This window comes from Chinchilla lanigera, unplaced genomic scaffold (genome assembly GCF_000276665.1).
Source record: "Chinchilla lanigera isolate Chin_1 unplaced genomic scaffold, ChiLan1.0 scaffold00106, whole genome shotgun sequence".
Taxonomy (NCBI): domain Eukaryota; kingdom Metazoa; phylum Chordata; class Mammalia; order Rodentia; family Chinchillidae; genus Chinchilla; species Chinchilla lanigera.
Genome location: NW_004955507.1, coordinates 4,040,719 through 4,062,532, shown reverse-complemented (window position 1 = coordinate 4,062,532; position 21,814 = coordinate 4,040,719). Strand labels below are relative to the sequence as shown.

Genomic DNA, 21,814 nt, shown 5'->3' with positions numbered 1-21,814 from the left:
CATTCTTTTCCGAGCTGAGTTTCCGCCCCCCCCGCCCCACCACACACACACACACACCCCATCACTACCTCGCGGCCCCTGGTCCGGAGAGGAAGAAGCCACCCCACCCACGCAGAAGGATGAGGGCGTGGAGGCATTAGCAGCACCCAAGGGCAAAGCTGTAGGGGGACAGAGCCGGTGGGCCAGGCCCAGCTCTGACACTAAGAGAGCGGGACTGGGTGCGGTGGAACCGGGCTGGTGGGGCGGAGAAGCCGCCGCGCCCTCTCTCGGGCCGTGCTCGTCCGCCCCCCTCCCCCCGCGCCTGCTCGGGCCGTCGCGAAGCTCTGCTCCCCATACTGAGCAGTCCCCGGGAGGCGCTGAGGCGCTCGGACACGTCCCCAGGCTGGATAAAGATCGGCTGGGCGCTAGCTCCGCAGCGCGAAATCTCGCCATCAGCGCAGCTCTGCGGCCGCTCCGGCCCGCCTGGAGACGCCAGATCGCTATCTTGTGGGGAGGGGGCACCACTGCTCCCGCCGCCACCCTCCGCCCTGCACGCGGGGCGGCTGCGGAGTCCTGGGGCTCGCCGCTGCTCCTAACCCCTTTGCATTCCTTCCTGGAGCTCTTTCCCGAGGGACCTCTGCTCCCCGCCGATCCCGGCCGCTAGCGCCCCGCCAGGCTCCCTCTTTCCTCTCGCCAGGCCCCGCTGCCTCCTGAAGGTTACGCGACGCAGCGGCGGGGCGCAGGGGGGCGCCCGCCCTCGCCGCTCACCCCCGCGCCAGCCGCGGCGCGGCGCGCGGGGCCAGCAACGCTGCTGGCTGCTGCCACCGCAATCCCGACTCCTAAATCAGCGCGGGGAGGCGCCCCTTCCCCCATCCGGCTCTCCGGGCTCCCCGGGCCGCGATTGGCCACGCGGGCGCCCCCCAACCCTGGGCCCCCAGCTCCAGCTGCCACGCCATTGGCTGCGGGCCTCCGCCAGCCTTTACATAAGCCCGGGCGCGCTCAAGTGGAGTTGTATAAAGCCAGCGCGCGGCGTCGGGGCGGGAGGCTCGAGGCCAGCCCGGGACCCGGACCGGGAGCTGCAGGCGGCGGCGGCGGTAGAGGCGGCAGTGAGCGCCCGCGCTCCGACGCCCCCAGGCGGCGGGGCTGAGAGAGCACGAGGATGGCTCCCAGCGCTGACCCGGGCGTGAGTAAACCAGCTCCGGAACCCCCACCCCCTCGGGCGGAGAAAGTTTCTCCAGCCTTATGGACCCCTCCCCATGCGCGCTTGGGGGTGGTGGGGCTGCCACCGGGAACCGGGGAAGACAGATCCCGAAGGCGGTGGCTTTACTGCCAACTTGCCGAGAGGCGCTAGACTCAATTGGCGCGCAAAGCCTCCCCCGCGGGCTGGGGGAGAGGTGGGCGCGGGGCTGGAGGTGGCTGAGAGGTGGGAACCGAGGTGTAGGGGCGACAACCCGCCACTGGCAGAAAAGGTGTTGGGGCGCACTGGAGGTCAGCTGTTTGAGGAGGGGACTCGGGGAGTGGGAGAGGGTGAAGCAGGTAAGAAAGGCTGTGCAGGGGGCTTGGGGAGTCGCTCAGCTGGGCAGGCTCAGCTTCTGGACGGGGCGGATACTGGCCTGGGCCGAGTGTTTAGCGTCCAGGCTGGGGAAGAGCCCCTGGAGAGCCAGCTTTTCTTCCCCTGGGAAGCCGAGCTCTCCCCTGCGCAGCGCTGGGCGGCAGGGAGCTCCGGGAACCAGCCCGCGCGCGGTGTAGCAGCCAGCCGCCTTTTGCTGGACCGAGGTGTGGTCTGGCTTTCAGGCTGTCTCAGGCAAGCCCGCTTTAGGCATTCCAGGAGGACCGGGGCCCCCTTGAGCGGCTGGAATCACATAGAGGTTTTGATGGGGCCGCAGGCTGGACTTGGGGGCATGCCCAGCAATGCAGCGTGCTTCTTTGCAGTACAGTAGTTGGGAACCCCGGTTAGCCCCGATTCCGCAGAAACCAACTCAAGAATCCAAAGTCATCCCAGCCAGGATGGGAACCTCCCTAGGGATGGGGGTGGGGGCTTCCTCCACGGATGACTAGTGTATCTTGTTGCTGCTAGTGGTGGGTTCACCTACTGTGGCTTTGGTGCATCCCTAGACGTGTTTCAGTTTTCCAACCAGGACACATTCTTGAGTTGCACTTGAGGCACCTTCTGGGATGGATGACAGGACTTCCCAAGTGAAGCCAGGTGGAAAAGAAGGCAGGGGATCTGGGAGGAGGGGGTAGCTCTATGGTGCTGACTCAGGTGTGAACTTGTGGGAAAACAAAAACTCTGAATGGGAGATTTTGAACCCTTACAACTTGGGCCGTGAAATACCCCAAACTAAATTACAGCAAATTTCGACAATCACACTGTGCTCCACTCCCAGCCACGGGGAAGGAGAGTGGAGGATGGAAAAGCAGGAACATGGCGACTGTTCCACTGTGACCCTTGAGGAAGCGTTTGCTCTCTTACTGACTTGGTTAAGCACATCTTTCTGGCAACAAGTCCTAAATCAGTTCCAGGGCAATGATAAGAGTTTAGGGGCTTGATGCTAGCATAGAGGGCCACAATTAGAATGCCCAATTTTAGTTGGTACTAATGGACTCTGGAGAAGGCCAAAGGTGTGTGATGGTTACCTGCTCTTGAGCTGTTCCATTGGGGCTGTGTCCTTCACCTTACTCCATTCCTGGACATAGGCTTGTGTTCAGACTCCGAGGATAACTGCCTCAGCCCGGAGATCTTTTATGGGAGCTAACCTCAGCTCCATTTTCTGTCTGCTTACAGTCAACATTTTTCTGGTGCGTTTCCCAAGACCACCTCTCCACTGGGGATTTGTGCAGTGAAATACCTGCTTGTTGCTCTTTCTTCCCTTTTCTCCATCTGGGCTGCACCTGCTGTTCTTCTCAACTCTGGTGTTTATTCCTTGGTGCCTTGGTGTTTGGTTAAGGCATCTTACGGCTGGCTACACAGTGGTGCTCCTGAGAGTGTGTGGACTTGTGTAATGCTAAGGGTGAAGCATAGACTTACAGAGATTAGACTGCCGACTAGGAGTAATTGTCTGTTAAACCAGGCTGTAACAGCCTGGGTTGGTTCTCAATGTTGCTTGCCAAGTTAGTGGAAGCTTAAAGGTAGAGCAAGTTCCTTGGTGTGCAGGAGGGGGCGCCAAAAGTACCTAGCTTAGGATCACTGACTTTCTTCTTGCCCTTCAATGGCCATAGTAGCTTAATGTTTAAGCAAGCCCAGACCACAGTCCCCAGCTGTCACTACTGTGATGGGAGCCTTTCTATCATATGCTTTCTGGACTTGAGGTGGTCCTGTGACCTCAGGTGCAAGGGGCCAGGTGCAAGCACTGCATTCCAAAGAGCCAGAGCTGTAGTCCCACGCACTCCCTGAGATCATTCCTTTGTGCTTCACGCTGGTGTATTCTTTGAACTCAGTAAGGGCTCAGAGAACCCAAAAACATGAGCAGAGAAAGGAGCCTTAGGAAGCATTTACCTCCAACTTCATCCTAGCCCCAACATTCGCATGTACATTTATATTACAGATGACAAAACTGAAGCCTGATAGTTTCTTGCCCAGGATTACATAGCTATTTGGTGGAAGAGATAGAACTAGATTCTAGAATTCCTAGTTGTCTATTCAGAGCTCTTTCCACTCTAATGAGGAGATGGATACATGTTCTCTATGTGGTAGGCACTGGTAATTACTGACCAGACTTTGCTAAATTAATAATTTCAGTAAACTTGGAGAAATTTCCTTTAAATTTGTATTGAGATAAAGATACAGATGGAGATAAAGTTTGTATAATATATATATACATATATATAGATCATTGAAATTCCTAATTATCCTTTCCTCTTCCTCCACTATCTTATTTCAAGCAGTCTTTTCAGCAAAAGCAGTGTAATTCCAAGCTTATGTCTACGCATTTAGAAATCAGGAGTGCCCAGGCTCTTGCCATGGTCTTGGAACCCAAGCCTGGAATTCTTCCTTTCCTGTGCCAAGATGAGATCTCTGTGGTCACTCCCTTGCTGGTGGGACTTCTCAAACTCAGATCCTGGATGAATTGGAGTATTTCCAAAGTGCACTTGCCAGTTTCCACCATCCTTGTCACTCCCACCTCAAGGTCAGAATGCAAGGATGTTCTGTTTTTGCACAATCCTCATGTCCCGCCTTCTTGGGTGACCTGGAAGACACCACCATTTCTGTTACCATTTCTTCTGTTCTAAGAGTCTGAGTGTTGACATATGTGAAAGCTTCCTGGGAATCAGTTTTGCTACGTGGCCCATGGCTTCCCCCTCTCTTTTTCTCTCTTCACTTACTGTCTTTGCATGCTGGGATTCCTCTAGAGCCTTGGCAGACTTGATGGGCTCCCTTCAGAATTCTGAGAGGTAGAATCCTCATCAGTCCCTAAAACTCACCCAGGGGATGTTTGCTGCCAGAGAAGATGCTCAGGGTTGCTCATTTCACTCAGACTCACAGACAAGGTGGATCTTTATCTGGAAGAGAGGACGAAAATGAAGATACATGGTCCACCAGACAGCAACCACCTCTTTAAGTGGGGTTCCAAACTGCTTAAGATCTTTGCCAGCTCCCTGCTTTATCAGGAGAAATAGCCCTATCTTCTCAAGGCTTGGTCTGATCCTGGATAAGGCAAGAGGAATATAACTGCATATAACATGAATAGATTCCAAGCTCATGTTTTTTAAAAAATTTAATGGGGAAGGAGGGAAATAGAGTTTGAGAAATGGCATTAGACACAGAAAACAAGACGTTGTCCCTATCATGTGTCCCACTGTGGCTTCCCTGACCTATTAAGGACACTGGCTTGAATTTCTTTCCCCAAATAATGTCTTAGAGACCTTGGACAAACCGCTTGATCCCTATGTTTCTTGGTTTCTTCCTCAGCTAAATGGTGAAGCTGGAAACCCTGTGATGAGGGTAAGGTAGCAGAGATCAGGGGTGACAGTCTATATAGTGTGCCTTCCCTTGGCAAGATATGAAAAGGTATTCAACTGGAAAGGGATATTATTGCTGGGTCACTGGGAGCCACACAGGTGAGGAAGGCTGAGTGTCCAGGCTTGCATACCAGCCTCTGCTCACAGCCACATCTGGGCTGATGGATGAAGCCTTCTTGGCAGGGCTCCCTTCTTGCCTTCTTCCCTCCCCATGTCAGAGTTTTCACTTGGGGGTTCTACCATGCTTGGGGAAAAGAAGTTTTACAGGTCCCAGGATAATTCTGAATGTGATGAAGGGCCCTGAGCTATTGATTCCTAAGGAAGGATCTTTCTGCTGGGAGAAGCCTTCCTCAGAGCCCAGTGATTTAAGAGTGCTGACAAATCCCTGCTCACTGAGCCTTCTGCAGGCTGCAGATACAGGCTTTGGGGCCAGCGTGGACTCTGCGAGGGATTTCTGGAGAGCCTGACTGGTTACTTAGGGGACATAAACCTGTGAACTCTCCGTAGGAGAAAGTATGAAGTCAATTGGTTCGTTATCACACCAAACACACTGTGGACCACTTAGGGCGTTTAAGAACCAAGAAGTAGCAAAGGAGTATGCAGAAAGTATGCAGAAAGGTTTGAAGGGGTTGAGTAAGAGGAGGGGACAAGACTTTTTTTTCCACTGAACTGCTCATGATCTAGACCTTACTGAAGTCCCCAGACAGTGACTAAAGAGGTTATTTGGCAATGTCTGGAAACATTTTTCTTACAATTGGATTAAGGGATGCTACCAGCATCTAGTTGGTAGACACCAGGAATACTGCTAAACATCCTCCAAAGCCCTGGGAAGCACCTTCAACAAAGAATTATCTGGTCTCAAATGTCCAGAGTGCATTGAGAACCCCTGCGTAGGGCACTGCAGCACAGAATCACAGCACGTTAGAGGTGGGAGAAATTTTGGAAATGTTTTCACCCAATTTTCCCATTTCACAGCTGAGGACACTGAGAGCCAGAGAGGAGAGGGAACCAGCCAGGGTTACAACAAATCAGTGGCAAAGCTAGCCTAGAACTCAGATCTGCTCTCCTGAGATGAACTTACCCTCCCCCAATGCACACACAAAGTTGTTGTGAAGATTAAATAGGAACTACAAAAACACTTGAAAATTATAAGAAGACTATTATTAATATTGCTATTGCTATGAATTTAAGAGTTTGGAAAGTTCTATTTCTGGCTGTGTCACTGACTCATTGTGTAATATTGAACAAATCATTCCCCCACCCAATACCTCTCTGTGCAAGTGTGTTGTGGGAGGTGGTCTCTTAGCAAAAGATAAGTGTATCATAATCATAATCATAATCATAACCTTTAGAGAAAAGTCCAAAGGTTTGCCCTTCAAAATCCTTAGACACTTAAAAAAAAAGAAAAATTTTCCTTGAAAGAAACCATGTTGACTTCGTAAGCAAAGCGTTTACTCTTGGAAAAATTCCAGTCCCCTGGCCCTGTGAGTTGGTTCCAGCCCAGGAAATCTGATCAACATCCGGAGGAGAAACTGATAGCTCCACAAATGCCAAGCAACTGGATTTGTCCCCACTCCCTCCGGGTAGGAGAGAGAGTGATTTCCCTGCCACCCTTTCCTGCTCAACCTCCTGGCACAGGGAAGTTCTGCAGGAACCTTCAGTGAAGGATGGGAAGGCGTGTCATTAATTAGTAAAACCTTGTTTACTTAACAGACATATTCTTAAAGATCTCTTCCAAGGGACATTTTGACATATTACTTTAATTAGCTACAGAAGAATACAGAGTGCAGAGAGTATAAAATGACCCTTGCTGTTGTTTCCAGTTACTCTTATCTTTGTTTGCACCTGACAAACAGAGTGACAAGGTCATGGAATCACTGGAGTTCAGGGACTGTCCTGGTGAAGAGAGGAGGGGCTGCAGGGACCTTTCCCCTCCCTCACATCAGCCCCCACCTACCTAGAGCAGCCACCTTGGTGGAGATTTCTGTGTTGGCTTCTCACCCTCCTTTGTTGTATCTGACATAAAGGAACCACCATGCCCTGCAAATTCTGGCTCAGTTCTCAAGAGGGAAATGGGCCTGGGCTGGATCATGAGCTCTTTAGCATTGGTGGGGACAGTTGAGTAAGGGTCAACCATGGTTTTGTCCTCCTAGTGCTCAGGATTGGAGGTAGGAGGTTGCATGACCCTCCTACCATCACACACACACACACACACACACACATACACACACACACACACACACACACACAGGACTAAGGTTGTCTCTCTCCCTCCCTGAGTCGGGGAGAGGGTGGGTTACTACTTAAATCCCTGCCTTGAATGCTCTGCAGGTTCTGAGGCAGGTTTCTTAGCCTCTGGAAGTCAGTTCCTGTAATCTGAGGAGTTGGGTGACAGGCCCTTTCCATCACTGCGGTTTCTTTCTGTAAGTGAAGTTGTCATCACTTTCACCCTAGTCTCTAAGAACCGCCTGTTTCAGAAATCATAACCATGTTCCTCTCATCTAAGAGGTGCTATATCGCTGCAGACAGCAAAATAAGAGTCCCCAAGAAAGATACTGCCTGCCAAAAGTGAGGGAAGCACTATGTTATTGTTCTCAGCTACAAATTCAGCCCCTCACATGGTGATTGGCATCTGGAAGGGCTCAACAGGTGCCTGCTGTGTGAACAAATGAAGAAGGGGATGTAGGTAGCCATTCTGGGGCAGAAGTGACTGTTGGTATTAATGTGGGTATCGAAGCCAGCCTTGGTTGGTGAGGCCTGCTTCCTTTCTAGCTCCTTCCTCGAGCTGGCTTTTGGCACCAGGGCTGGGTAAAGTTCCACTACCCATTGATCAAGCAGGACCTGAGGACCCCATGCAAGGTTTACCCCATGAAATGGAGTCCTGCCCAGAGCCTTGAGCATGACTGAGTTTGTCTTCCTCTTCACTGTCCTCAGCTGCTTCCACCTCTGTTCCCTTCCTCCACCCCCCAGGTGACTGTAAGAAAGCTTCATGCAGCTTCATCTTGCTTTAAGCTGATGGAATAGATGAAGATTTGGATTTCCACTGAAGACAAACTAGGGAGTGAATCATTGTTTCACAGAAAGATTCCCAGGAGGATGCTTTTAAATAGCAAGGTCCACTAATGCATTTTAAATGATTTAAGGAAAAAACCTGACCTGTAGACTCTTAGTCCTGGAAAAAAATTTGGAGGTCACCTAGTGGCCTGCCCCACTCCCACCCCAGGCTGTTCAGATGCTCTGGGATGCTGTCATTCACTGTTCAGCCCATCAGTCCTGCACACTGCTGCCCCCAAACTGAAATGCCCTTTGGAAAATGCAAGTCTGGTCATGTCTCTACCTGACTTCACAACCTCCCCCACGGGATGACTGCAGGCTCCTTACTTTGTCCTAGCAGGCTCTACATGCCCCAGATGCCACCTCCAAGCAAGGTTGCATCTCCTTCCTTCCTTCCCTTTATGCTTCCCCCTGCACACCGTATCCCATCGCTGCATTCCAGCCACAGCAACTGCATTCGCAGCATGCACCAAGCTGTCTCACATCCATGCCTTTGATCCATAGGTCTTTGCCACCTGGAATCCCAATTCACCTGCTCTAGAGAGCATTTTCTGCTTTCCTTCCCACCCCCTCACTTGTTAATCCCTCCCTCTTATGAGTTGCATCGAAACTTTTTACCTGCTGTTACTCTGAACTTACCACATCATGTTGTGTCAACTGTCAGCTTCCTGAGGTCAGGAACTACACCTGGTTCATTAGATATAACCTGGCCAGCAGGCATCTGAATATACTTGAAGAATATATTCTGAATATATTTGAAGAATGAGTGTGTGTGTGTGTGTGTGTGTGTGTGTGTGTGTGTGTGAAAGTATACTGAGGGGCTCTGCATTTGCAAAGCAGTGTTTAAGGAGTCAAAGAACTCCACTGGGGTCCCTACATAAATTAATAACAGAGGCAAGCCTATTTCTCAAAGTCTTGCAGTCCAGAGCATTCCACTCACCATTCGACAGCTCCTCTTGGAAGGGGAGCACCTACGTGCCGGGGCACCATCTCCTGAGATGCATTAATTCAGTTAGCAAACATTTATTTCTAGTAGACATAGCACGATTGTTGTCGTCATTACCTACCATGTGCGGGCTTTCTCTGTGCCCAGCACTATGCTCAAAAGTTAACATGAAGCAATCTGATTTCATTCTCACAGCAGCCTGAGAAGCCTTCATTCCCATTGTACAGAACCAGAAGGCTGAGCAATTAATAACACTTATGAATCTACTATGCCTTGAGCATAAGCCAGGAGACTCCACGTGTCCTCTTGCTTCCAGAAAGACCATTTCATGTTAGCCTGGTAGTTTCTGTGGCACCGCCCAGCCTAAGCCCTCTGAGCTTTCTTCTGCCTTTTTCTGGAACAAAACCAAGTCTCCTGTCTGAGTGTTGCTTCCAGTGATGTCTAGATCTCTCTCCAGGTAAAGGGAAAAGGCTGAAGCCTTATTTTCTTGGTGCTGGGGAAGACGCATAAGATATGCATAGGGTAGGCACCTTCTGGTGGTGGAGTGCACAGATCTGGAGTTCCTTCCAGGCTAGCAAAACAGAGGACCAGGACAGCGGACAGGGTGGAGAAACAGCCGAGGTGTTAGAATGTATGCTCCACAGGGCAAGGGCTTTCTCTTGTTCTCGGTGTTTTCCTAGTGCACAGAACAGTGCCTGGCATGGAGCATGTACGCAAGAATGAATGACTGACTAAGTGGTGGGTTCTATGGTCTCGCATTTAGGCCACATTATTCACTGCCCAGCTGTCCTGTCTGCTTCCGGCCCAGCCCTTTCATGGCCTCCTGCTCACTGCTGCCTTGTGCTTGATTATTTTGTGGGGTTTTTGTTTGTTTAGTTGGTTTGGTTTCATTCCGTTTTTCAGCGTGGGAATTGAATCCGGGGCTTTGAGTATGCAGGACAAGAATTCTACCACTGAGTTTTAGCCCCCTTGCTGACATGTCCTTTCCAACACACCACTCAGGCCATGTCATTCCCTTACCCTCTGGGTTGGTGTCACTTATGAGGCCACAGTTTTTGCCAGCTGCCCCACCACACCCAGCTGCACCCCTTCCCAGCAGTTGTCCCGTCCCAACCGTGTGAAGCCTGGATGCACTACACAAACCTGTGCTTCCACCGTGCAGGGGTCATCTCCTCAGCCGGAGCACTTTCTCCACCTTGTCCCTTGGTCCCTCACATTGCTTCTCTCTTAGGCCTTCCTCAGCTTCCCCGGGCAGAGATGGTTGCTTCATCCATTGTGATCCCTCCTCACTTGGTTTAGGATAAATTTTATCATGAGAGAAACTATTTAGTGTAGTGTCTACAAATATCACTTCAGAAGCTGGCATGCTTGGATACAAATCCCAGGTCCACTGTGGACTAGCTGTGTGACCTTAGGCAAGTTACTTAACTTCTCCATGCCTTAGCTTCCTTACCTATAAAATGGGGACGATAGTAGCACCTACCTCATAGACTACCCTTTGGGTTCAGTGAGTCATTCAGTGAGTCACTCTAACCCTTTGGGTTAGAGTGGTGCCTGGCACGCGGTCTATGATAAGCAAGTGACATTATTATTACTTTCCATTCCCCGCCCCGCCCTTGCTACTTGAAATTGCAGCTCTGTGCCTCTCTGTTTGCCTCTAGTACAGGGTCCCGTGAATTAAGCTGATGAGCCACATGGTCAGCTGTGTGACTTAGGAATGGAGGCTGCGTAGGAGGAGGGTGAGGAGAGAGGAGGAGGGGAAGAGTTAGCCAGTGTTGCTTTTGTTCAGTTAAAGGATAAAGGGGACAAATCCCTAGCAGCAAGGATGAAAACACTGGCAGCACGGAGAGATTTGCAAAGGAGAATTGACTCTGTGACCCAGTGGTTGTGAAGAATGAAGACGCAAAAACCAAGTATGACACCAGATTTCCAGCCGGAGCGACTGGGTTGTGGTTTAAGGGACCTAGTGAATGGCACCCTACTTCCCTCCTCAGACTCTGAATCTTCATGACGAGGGTGATGAAATGCTAACTTCATCACAGATCCAGCTGTTTAGCAGTGTAGGCTTAGGGGTAGGGTCTGTCAGGTTGCTGATGCCCCTGCACCTAACCACACCTATGGGTGGGGGCAGGACTGAGCATGGCAGAGGAGTCTGTGCAGGGAGCTGGGTCCAAGAGAGTTCTTGTACCCAGACCTTTCAAAATGTCAATAGTGCTCAGCTGAGAAGGGGATGAGTGAGCTGGGCAGGGGATGAGTAATACTCAAATCCAGGATTTCTCAGCTGAGCACTATTGACATTTGGAGCTGGATAATTCTTTGTTGTGGACCTGTCCTGTGCATTGTAGGACCTCACTGCTTGCCAATAGCACCCCTTCCCGGGCTTGACAATCAAAATGTCTCTAGATTTGACAGATGTTCCTGGGGGCAAGGGGAACAAAGACATGTCAGTTGAGAACCACTGCTCTAATCCAATGGACAGCCTCCAGCTGAACTTCACCAATGGGGAATGAGTGTTTCCTCCCAACTCATGACCCATGGCCTGGAGATGGGCCACCCTGGAGGGCAGGTAGGGTGGCAGGTGGGCCTCCCTGACCTTTGTAGAGTTTCCCTGTGTTGCTCTTCTCTCCCTTCTCCTCTTGTTCCTCTTAACAAGCCAACTTAACATCCTTCAAACTCCAGCCATAGCACCATCCATCCGAGACATACTCCCCAGCTCCCCGACTGGGTCATTTAGGTCTCTTGGTGATCCCTCTTCCATAGCACCCCTCACCTGGTACTACAAATGTTGGATAACTTTCTCCCAGTGATTCCAGAACCCAGGACAAAGCCAAGTTCATTGCAGGCCGGGGTGAATGAGATGAGGCAGCTTTTTTCATCTCTTTTCCAGTTTTGCTGTAGTCCCAGGGTCTCTGTGCGGGTCTGGTGGTCCAGCTCATGGGGGGCAGAGAGTGCCTGTGGCTGCTTCTCTCCCCCACATCTCAGGTCTCCTACAAGTGTCTGAAAAGGGTCTGTGTGCTGTTTGTTCCTGACATCTGAAGCATTTGGGCCTCTTGCTTTTGTAAGCACCTGGGGTGTGTCCTTGCTCTTTCGATAATTGCAAAAGAACTGCTTGCCCTGGAAACTGCCCTGGAAGCCTCTCCCGCAGCTGCCTGACCCCATGGCAGAGAAGCCAGGTTGCTTGGTTACCAGTTTTCAGGGCCAATTCAGGGAAGTCCTGAGGCCATAGAAAACTGAGTTGGGCTGCATGTGACCCCGGAGCCAATGTCTGTAGAGTCCTTAACCTGCACAGTGGAAGACAAGCAGGAAAGATGCCTCCTACCTGGCCCCCTGCCTAGCCCCGAATAGGGCTCACTTAACCCTTGTGACCTTGGAAGGTCAGATGATACACTGTTAAAGATGAGGACACAAAAGATCAGAAAGGTGGGGGACATGGTCAAGGTCACTAGCTGCCTGGGGTATGGGGTTGAGATCCAGATCCAGGTCACTGACTCTAAGCTTTGGGCTCTCTCCCTCCAACTTGCCGAAGATTGTTCCAAGAGTTCACTGATGAAGCATTTTAAAGAAATTATTATTACAAAGCCATTATTCTCACAGCTGAAACAAGTCCCACCATAACTGGCCCTTATAAGGACCCTTCTTTTCCCTTTCTACATGCCTGCCCCAAAGGAAAAGTCCACCTTCCCTACTGAGGAACGGTGTGCTCTGGCCCTGTGCCCCTGTTGGAGCTCTGCCTTTGACGCCAGCTTTGCCTCCTCTGGACTGCACTGCATCTGGCCAGCCTTCCATGGCCCTTGCACAGGCTGCCACACATGCTCTATTGCCTATTGGCAGAGCACTGTGGGGACAAGGATCAGGTTTTATTCATCTTTGCATTCCTAGAACTCCCTGCATCTCTAGCAGATAATACACAGAGTACTACATACTGTGTACCAGACTACATACTGTGTAGTACTATGTCCTCCTCTAGTGCTACTGCTGCGAATGAGTACCACTCATAGTGCCCTACCCAACACATAGTAGGTGCCTGATACACGAGCATTCAAAAAACCAAAAAATGCTCAATTCAACCCACTTTTCCATTCTATTTTTAACTTTCCTACCTGTTCTCCTGAAGGATTCAGGTGTTCACAGTGGTGTGACAGGAGGCTTCCCAAGCGAGCCATATCAAATGCGAGGTCACTCTGGGCACCCGTTGCCCCTCTGCTTCAGGCAGTATCAGGCCACTTTGCCTTCGTCTCCAAACTTCATACCTCTGCCTGTGGTGACACTTTCTAGCTAAATAGATTTTTTTCGTATACTTCAACAAGCCGATGATGAATTTTGGTAGCAGAAACATTTTTCACTTCAAATCAGATTGCAGCTTACACTCCCATCGGGGGACCACAAGTCCAGGGCAGTGGTTCTCAACCCAGACTGTCCATTACCATCATCTAGGAAGCTTCTAAAAGGTACAGCAAGCCCCATCTTAGACCAGTTAAATCATGTACTGGCTGAGGAACGCAGGCAGCAGCATATTGCTCCGTGCTCCCCAGATGATTCCATTGGGCAGCAGGGGTTGGGAGCTGCTGATTGGGAGACTTGCTGCTGGAAGTAAAGTCTATAGACCTGTGGCCCAGGCGTCACCCAACAGCTTGTTAGACATGTAGACCACCTGAATTAGAATCTGCATTTGAACAAGATCCTCAGGTGATTACCACATTACAATTTAAGAAGCACTGCTTTGGAGAAAACAGTTTTTATACACCTATGACAAGTTGCAAGCAGTTGCTGGTGATTCATATTATCATTTGGACATATTCCTTCTTTCCTTTTTCCTTCATTTGACAAGTATTAATAGATCACCTCCTATGATGGTTTCTGGGAATGTGTTGGCGTGTGTCTCTATCTGACCTGCAAATTCTCACCATATCCCATTTTCTCTGGCTCTGCCCTTTAATGGTGTCTATCTCTTGTCTCCTTGATGTGACCTCCTCCAGTTGCAAACCTTCCCCTCTTCTCACCTCTTTGCAAAAATTACAGTCAGCATCCCTCTATCATTCCCCATCAGTTGTGGTAATTTGACCTTGAGCTGAAGACAAGTACTTTGAGTATATAAAACTGAACTGAGCCTAAGCATTCCTGGAGATTGCATAGCTCTTGGGTTGATTTCAGTCCGTTAGATCTAGAGGCAGAGGGGAAAGTTCTTGAACCATCTCATACCTTCACTGAGGTGTGTAGCCTGTTTTCATGACTCTGTGAGCATAGAACCAGTGTGTAGTTTATGGACCAGCATCCCCAGTGCCACCTGGGAACTTGTTAGATATACAGAATCTTGGGCTGTATGGCAGAGTTACTGAATCAGAATCTGCATTTTAACAAGACCATTGGGTGACTCACAAACATTAAAATCTGAAAGCCTGAAGCACTAGTATAGAACAGTGTTTTTCACATTTTGGGACATATTAGAATCGTATGGAAATTCAAAGAAATCTGATTCCCAGGTTGCATCCTAGGGCAATTAAATCAGAATATCTTAGCAGGATGTGGTGGTGCACGCCTGTAATCCTAGTGCTCAGGTGGCTGAGGTAGGAAGATCACCTTGGTCTGAGCCCAGGCTGGGTTACCTAGTGAGCTCAAGCCCAACCTGGACTATACAGCAAGACCATGTCTCCACACCCCTTCCAAAAAAAGGCCAGAATATCTTGAGATAAGACACATGCATCAGTACTATTTTATTGTGGTAAAATATACAAAACATAAAGCTCACACTTGTGCAACCATCCTACCATCCAGCTCCACAACTCTTTCATTTTCCCAAACTGAAACACTATACCCGATAAACACTAGCTCCTCACTCTTACTTGTCTCCAGCTGCTGGAAGCCACATTCTATTTGCTGTCTCTGTAAATCTGATTGCTCTGTGTTCCTCATGTAAGTGAAATCCAACGGTATTTGTCCTTTTGTGACTGGCTTACTTCACCTAGCACAATATCTTCAAGATTAACACACATCGTAGCACATGTCAGAATTTTATTCCTTTTTAAGGTTGAATAATATTCCAGTGTATGTATACACTACATTTTGTTTACCCATTCATCCATCCATTGACATTTCAGTTCCTCCCACCTTTTGAATATTGTGAATAATGCTGCTATGCACATGGGTGTATGAATATCTGTTAAAGTCTCCTTTTACTTCTTTTGGGTATACTCAGAAGTGGAATTGCTAGATCATATAGTAATTCTATTTTGATATTTTGGGGGAACTGACATACTGTTTTCCACAGCAGCTGTACCATTTTACATTCCTACCAGCAATACACAAAGGTTCCAGTTTCCCTATAGCCTCACCAACATTTGTTATTTTCTGGCTTTTTGATTATAGCCATGCTAATGGGTATAAAATGATATGTCATTGTGTTTTGATTTGCATTTACTATGTAGTTAGTAATATTTCATGATTGCATTGGCCATTTGTATATCTTTAGAGTAATGTCTATTCAAATCCTTTGCCCACTTTGAATAAGGCTGTTTTGCTTTTTTATCATGTTGTAACAATTCTTTAGTGATATATTCTGGATATTAATATCTTAATGGATTTAGGATTTGCAAATATTTTCTCCCACATTGTGGGTTGTTTATTCACTGTTTTGATAGTGTCCTTGGATGCACCTGTGGTTTTTTATTATGTATCCCATTTTATCTATTTTTTCTTTCATTGCCTGAGCTTTTGGTGTCCTATCCAAGAAATCATTGTCAGGCATGAGGATTTTTTAAAGCTCCCTAAGTGATTCCAGTGTACAGCCAAGATTAAGCAGAGTTTCTCAGTTTTAATGTACATTCAAATTACCTGAAATCTTGTTGAGTGCTGATTTATTAGGTCTGGGGTGGGGCCCAAGTTGCTACATTTCTAATAGACTCCTAAATGATGCTGATGCTGCTTGGTCTATGGACCACTCTGAGTAGCTAGGGTATGGAGGAGCATGTTAATGATTTCTTCCAGCTGAATACTTAGATGATATTTACCAGATCTTCTCCTAAGCTTCTTCATTATAACTGTTTCCTGATTCACCATCAAGATAACTCATCACTTACCCCCTAGCTTTTGACTGAGCCAAGTGCCCTGGTGGGTGCATGGAGTACATCTGGCATGGCAGAGGAATGAAATGAAAAGGACATATTCTCCCTGCCCCACTCCCCCCATTCACTGGTCTACCCATGCTGAATGAATTCAGGATCCACACAAATATTGACTCATCTTTCTCCAACCTTGGCCCCTTTGAGGGTACTTACAACAATCCCCCTTGAAGGATTGTTCTGGAAAGCTGCTTTGTTCAAAATATTTAATATGCTCAGAAAGGAATATCATACAAGTTGGTCTTGAGCTTATAGAAGAAGCCAGTACGGAGGTATGGAGTGACTTTTGAAAATCTACTTCTCACAAAATCCTTTAATCCATCATAAAATTTTAGAATCAGAAAAGATCTCGTCCCAAACCTTAATCTTGGAGGAGAAGCTTGGGTCTAAAGAGTCAGAGACTTGCTCAGATCACCAAGCAAAATAACAGTGAGCCCACAAGTACTTAGTTTTTTATTCATCTACTTTAAGGTACTTATTTGGAAATGAGTAATACAGAATTGTTTTTCTTTTTTTCCCACATGACTCCTTTAATTAAAAGTTCTACTTTTCAGAGAAAAGATAAAAATCAAGAGGCTGGGTTATGGTTTTTGTCCTTCATGACCTCCCTTAAGAAATTTCTACCAGTTAGGCTCGTATTACCTTAATAGAACGCCATCCCTGGGGGCAGGGACTCAAGTTGCAGATATGATGCTGGAGAAAATTAACTAGCTTCTAGATGGCAGGCCCAATGCCACTTTCTCTTCCATGCCCATTGTAGATGTTGTAAGCTGATCACTGTTTCCAGCCACTGCCAATCAATTGGATTTGGCTCTCAAGTTAAACTCATTTGCTGTCCCTTCAATAGAGGTCATACCCTGAAAAGTCCAGTGATCTTCAGATCTGTGCTGCATTTCATCGTGTCTACACTGGTTATTAACTACTTTTTATCTTCCTACCCCACCCCAGCTACTTATTATCCAATTATGAGTTTCCTTGATCCTATCAAACTTCTGCCACATTGCAGAGCTTACAGTGATGCATTTGTCGTTAGTGATTAGACAGCCACAGAAAAGATACTGTCTCATTCTGATGCCTCTGTAATTTGGAATAACCTCAGACTGCTAGTACAACTCCCAACCTGAGCCTGCTGGACGCATTATAGGAACCTCCTTACCTGAGTGGTTCACCCAGGTAGTTTCTACCCTGCATTTGGAAGCCTATCCCTGTACCTCTCTCCAGCTTGTCCAGCAAGGCATCAGGGAGGCTTCTGCTCCTGAGAAACTCTGAAGGCAGTGGCTGGGCCCTCATCATGGTCTCTGGGCTCTTGACCTAGAGCCAGCTCATTTGCTGGCAGGAGCATCTGTCTCCATATGGGAGACAGTCTTCAGCTCTTCTTTGCACTTCCACATTAAGACATCAGCCTCTCTCAGCCTTGCTCTCGGCTGCCAGGTGCACAGACAAGACAGCAGCAAAAGTTCCATCAGAAAGAGGTTTGCTGCCTGTGGAAGGCAGGAAGGTGCCTCATAGCCTACCAGGATCGAAGCTTTAAAGAGGATGCTCAGAGCAGCCTAAGGATTTCCAAGCCCCCATGACAAGTGAGAAAGGAACTTCTGGACCTAGGTGGGATTGGATTTCTCTGGCTGTTTTAGATACAGCACTGGACCTGCACAAGATTTGGGGGACTTGCACCAGTGAACCTTCAGAATACTCCACAGGAGCTGATTCTATTCCAAGAAGTCCTGAGGGCAGTTTCAGGGTGGCACCATCTGCTGCCTTCTAAGTATTTCCCTTGCCCACAATCAGAGAGGGTGGAGTCCTTCCACCTCACTGGCCATTCTCAACTGTCTCCTGGGTGAGTGCCATGGCTCCCGTAGCCCCAGGCTGCTTGGCAACACCCTGAGTTATGTTACAGATATAATAATGAATTATACAATGCATTATACATAATTAATTTATAATAAAACACGCAAGCAATGGTTTAATTTCTCCAAGTGAATGATGTGCTACTTGCCAGACCTTGCTGGAATGTATCCCCTAACTGACTGCTTCTTGGTCCGGAGGCCATGGCCAGCTGCCCTAGGGAGGGATCTTGGCTTGGGGAACCTGCCAAATCGCAGATTCCCCCAAGGCTATCTCTGGGGTATGTTCCACAGGAGGACAACCCTTTGCCACCTCTGCTGTTGTTTTATATCTGCAGACTCTGAGTGGTCTCATCCCCGCCTGCACTGTTTGAAATGTGTTACTTTCTGCAGTTTTCCAAACTTTCTCCCATTGTATGGAAGATTGTATATATTCTATCCTGTCTTCCTTCTTTTCTCCCGCCCTCCTTCCTTCCTTCCCTTCCTTCCTTCCCTTCCTTCTTTGCTTCCTTCCTTCCTTCTTTCTTTCTACCCTTTCTTCCACATATATTGAACACCCATTATGTACCCTGTTTTTGTCTTGGTGTATACCAGTGAATAAAATAGACAAAGATCCTTGCCCAAGTGGAGTTTATGTTCTAGCAAAAGAAGACAGGCAGTAAATAAGTGTAATAAATAAGTAAATTATATTGTATGTTATACAGTGCTGGGTGCTATAGAAAAAAGGAAAGTAGAACAGGATAAAGGTAGGCTATGGTTATGGGGCCAGTTGCAGTTTTAAAGAGAGTGGTCAGGGCAGCCTGAGAATTTGCCAAGCCCCCATGACAAGGGAGAAGGGAACTTCTAGGACAAGGTGGGATTGGATTTTCCTAGCTGCTTTAGCTACAGGGTCTTCAACAACATTTATAACTTTTGGTTTCAGATGTTCAAGATGTTACTGTTTCTGCTGCTGCTGTGGTTTCTGCCTCCCACTGAGGGGTCCCAGCGGGCTGAACCCATGTTTATTGCAGTCACCAACTCGGTTCTGCCCCCTGACTATGACAGCAACCCCACTCAGCTCAACTATGGTGTGGCAGTTACTGATGTGGACCACGATGGGGACTTCGAGATCGTTGTGGCAGGGTAAGTACCTCTCAGCCCTAAGTTTGACAGATTAATCAGCTTTTTGTAACATGGTTATGTGACAAATAACTCCAAACCCAGTGACTTGTGACAATACATGGTCTTACTCATAGGTTAATGGCGCTCAGCCAAAGCTTGGCCACCTTGACCATGGCTTTGAGATGCTATGGTGTTGCTCTTTGCCACAGCAGGAAGTTGGGAAGAAGGACAGCCTGGAAGATTTTCTGATCCATACACTTTTCAGGGCTTTAAGGCCCTTTCCTGTCCCAATTTGCCTCCTTGGTTATGCAGGTATCACTTCTTTTCCAGAGGGGCTGTAGGATCTCTTTGTAAGAAGAGCTAAAGGTGATAATCATAGTAGGAGATGCTCAATGTTACCTTTGCACAGCACTTTATGTGAGACTAAGTATTAACTGCCCATTTAAAAGAAGGAAAAGTGGGAATTGGGGTTAGCCAAGCCTCCTCTAACCATTCCTTGGTACCCACTGCTTCTTTCTCTCCTGAAAAAGCAAGAAAAGAATCACCTTGGTATTTAAATAGCCTGAGTTCATGTCTAGATGTTCAACTTCCCTATTGTATGACCTCGAGACAGTTTCTTACTCTCTGAGATTCAGATATATCATATTTAAAAGGGGATAGCTTTTTTTTAAATAGTAATGACTTGTTCCAAAGTTTCTATAGGCAATCATACATGACCGAGCATTGTAAATTCTGCCAGTCACCATTGATAATTATTATTTATTAAGCACTAATCTGTGCCAGGCACTGTATATAAACTTCTTTCACATGTATCATCTTATTTCAACCTCCTGATAACACTATCATCCCCACTTAGGAAGTGGAGCTTCAGAGACAGTAAGCAGTTTGCTCTCTGTCCAATAAAATAGATGAATCAGAATTTGAACCTCAAGGGTTCCTAATTCTAGTGCTGCCAAACTGCCAAACTACACCTTACAAAGTTTACTTATCACTTCAAAAATCAGTCAATCAATAAAAACACTACAGGGGCTTGCCGACCTTATTCTGGGAAGCTTGAGCTTTTACAAGAGCACTGAATAAAGTGCTGGGCAGGGACATTATTTGTAGTACTTGCATGCAACAATAAAAAGTGTTGGCCTTGGAACTGGAAGACCTAGTATTAATTTAACCGTCTCTAACCCAATAGTTGTGGACCTTGTGCAACTCATTTAACACCACAGACTAACCTGCCTCATCTATAAAAAGGGTGTATTGAAACCTGCCATGCCTACCTCATGCGGCAGTTGTGAAGATCTGTGGTGATGATGTTTTGAAAAGATACTTTATAAAGTGCCTTTCTTCTTTCATTATTCATCTCCTCTACCTTGCCAAGAGGACAGGTACTAATTCTAGACCTTTTAGAAGGTCAAGATTAGAATGCCATCCAGCAGAACCTTCTGTGATGACATAAATGTTCTATGTTGGTGTAGTGTCCACTAGCCACATATAGCTATTAACATTTGAAGTATGGCTAGTTTGAGCAACGAACTGAATTTTTAATTTGATTTAATTTTAATTAAATAGCCACATTTAATCCACTCAATTCTATTCAAGAGTTTTAGAAGGAAAAACCAAAGAGAAGACTATGACAGGGGAAATAGGAATGGCTGTGGCGATCCTTTCCACCCACAGGGAGCTGAGCAGTGCTGTGGACAGTGCTGGCCTGTATTCCACTCTGTGACTGCCCAGGCACTCTCCAAGTCAGAGAGAAGCCCTCCTGGCCAAGTCCATGCCCTGCTTGTCTCTCAGAACCATGTGCCACCCTGCTAGAGTCTCTGGTTAGAGGACTCTGATGTACTTCTGAGATGTTCTGGTTGGCCCCACCTTCTGCTGGATGAGCCCAGCATCCCTTGGTAGGAGCTGGGGATGGAGAGCAGTGAGGAAGCCATCCTCTCTACTCCCAGTTACTACCAGCATGCTCTACTTTCATCTTAGATAATGGTATAATCTTGTATTTCCACAAATTAACATGGAAAAATCAAGGCCTGAGATGTGAACAGAAAGTCTCTTTATCCGCTTTTCCTCTTTCTGGGACACCTAACAGGAACCTTCAGGGCTAGCACTCAAAAAAGTCTTCCTGTCTCCAAAGTAAAGGCATCTCTGGCCTCAGCAGCTCACATGCCCCACACCAAACAGTAGCTCTGGTTCACGCAGCCCAGCGTTCCCCTCCCCAGTCACTTCAAGAGACCTTTGGTTCTCGCCTGCTCTGGTGCTCACTCTTCTCCCAGGACTCCAGAGGCAGGTGAAGAAAGGGCATGGAGAGCCCAGTGCACTCTCTAAGACACAAGAGCTGCCGGCAGCTTAGGTTTATTCTTTTTGTCATTATTCTGCCCCTGTTGATATCTCTCTCCAAGGCACCCTGAAACGGTAGTTATGGGCTGCACCACCCTCCTCACTGTCCATCTTTCAGTGGCAAGCGCCAACCTAACAAAGAAATTCTTGTCCCCAGGCTGGTTCTGACCTGGGTCTGTTCCGGAAGAAGCAGAATCATTTGGTGGCAGAATTTTCAGTGGCTCTTTGCCTTTTTCAGGTCAAAGGCAATGCTTTAGATAGATCCATTGCTGAGGTCAGTTACTGGAACCCTAACCTAAAGGTATCTTCCAGCACTGGTCTCCCTCCCACCCATCCTTTGGTGTGCAGAGGTTTGTTTGCACCTGTGTTTCCTGAGCCTGCAGCTTCTTCCTTTCCAAGCACTGGGCATGCATTCCATCTTTCTCTGCCATGAAGTCTTTTTCTCTTTCTCTTCCAAGGAACTCAAGAAATTTGCTTTTGTGTCCTCT

At 47.8% G+C, this 21,814-nt stretch overlaps 1 protein-coding gene and 1 long non-coding RNA gene across 4 annotated transcripts in view; one reads left to right on the top strand and one right to left on the bottom strand.

Moving 5' to 3' along the window:
- Positions 1-414: 414 nt before the first annotated feature.
- The window catches only part of Crtac1 (cartilage acidic protein 1), a 145,316-nt gene continuing 123,916 nt past the window's right edge, over positions 415-21,814 (top strand). For 2 of the 3 annotated variants that reach the window (XM_005407644.2, XM_005407643.2), the window contains exons 1-2: positions 415-1,162; positions 18,817-19,016. In XM_005407644.2, the coding sequence (XP_005407701.1) occupies positions 1,139-1,162; positions 18,817-19,016 (224 nt within the window). In that variant the 5' untranslated portion in view covers positions 415-1,138. The remainder of the gene's footprint in view (positions 1,163-18,816; positions 19,017-21,814) is intronic. The other variant, XM_005407641.2, reaches the window with a different exon arrangement.
- LOC106146961 lies at positions 3,745-20,357 on the bottom strand. Its single transcript, XR_001231637.1, has 3 exons — positions 20,267-20,357; positions 4,402-4,479; positions 3,745-4,166 (listed from the first exon to the last, which is right to left on the bottom strand). It is a non-coding gene; the product is annotated as an uncharacterized LOC106146961 (long non-coding RNA).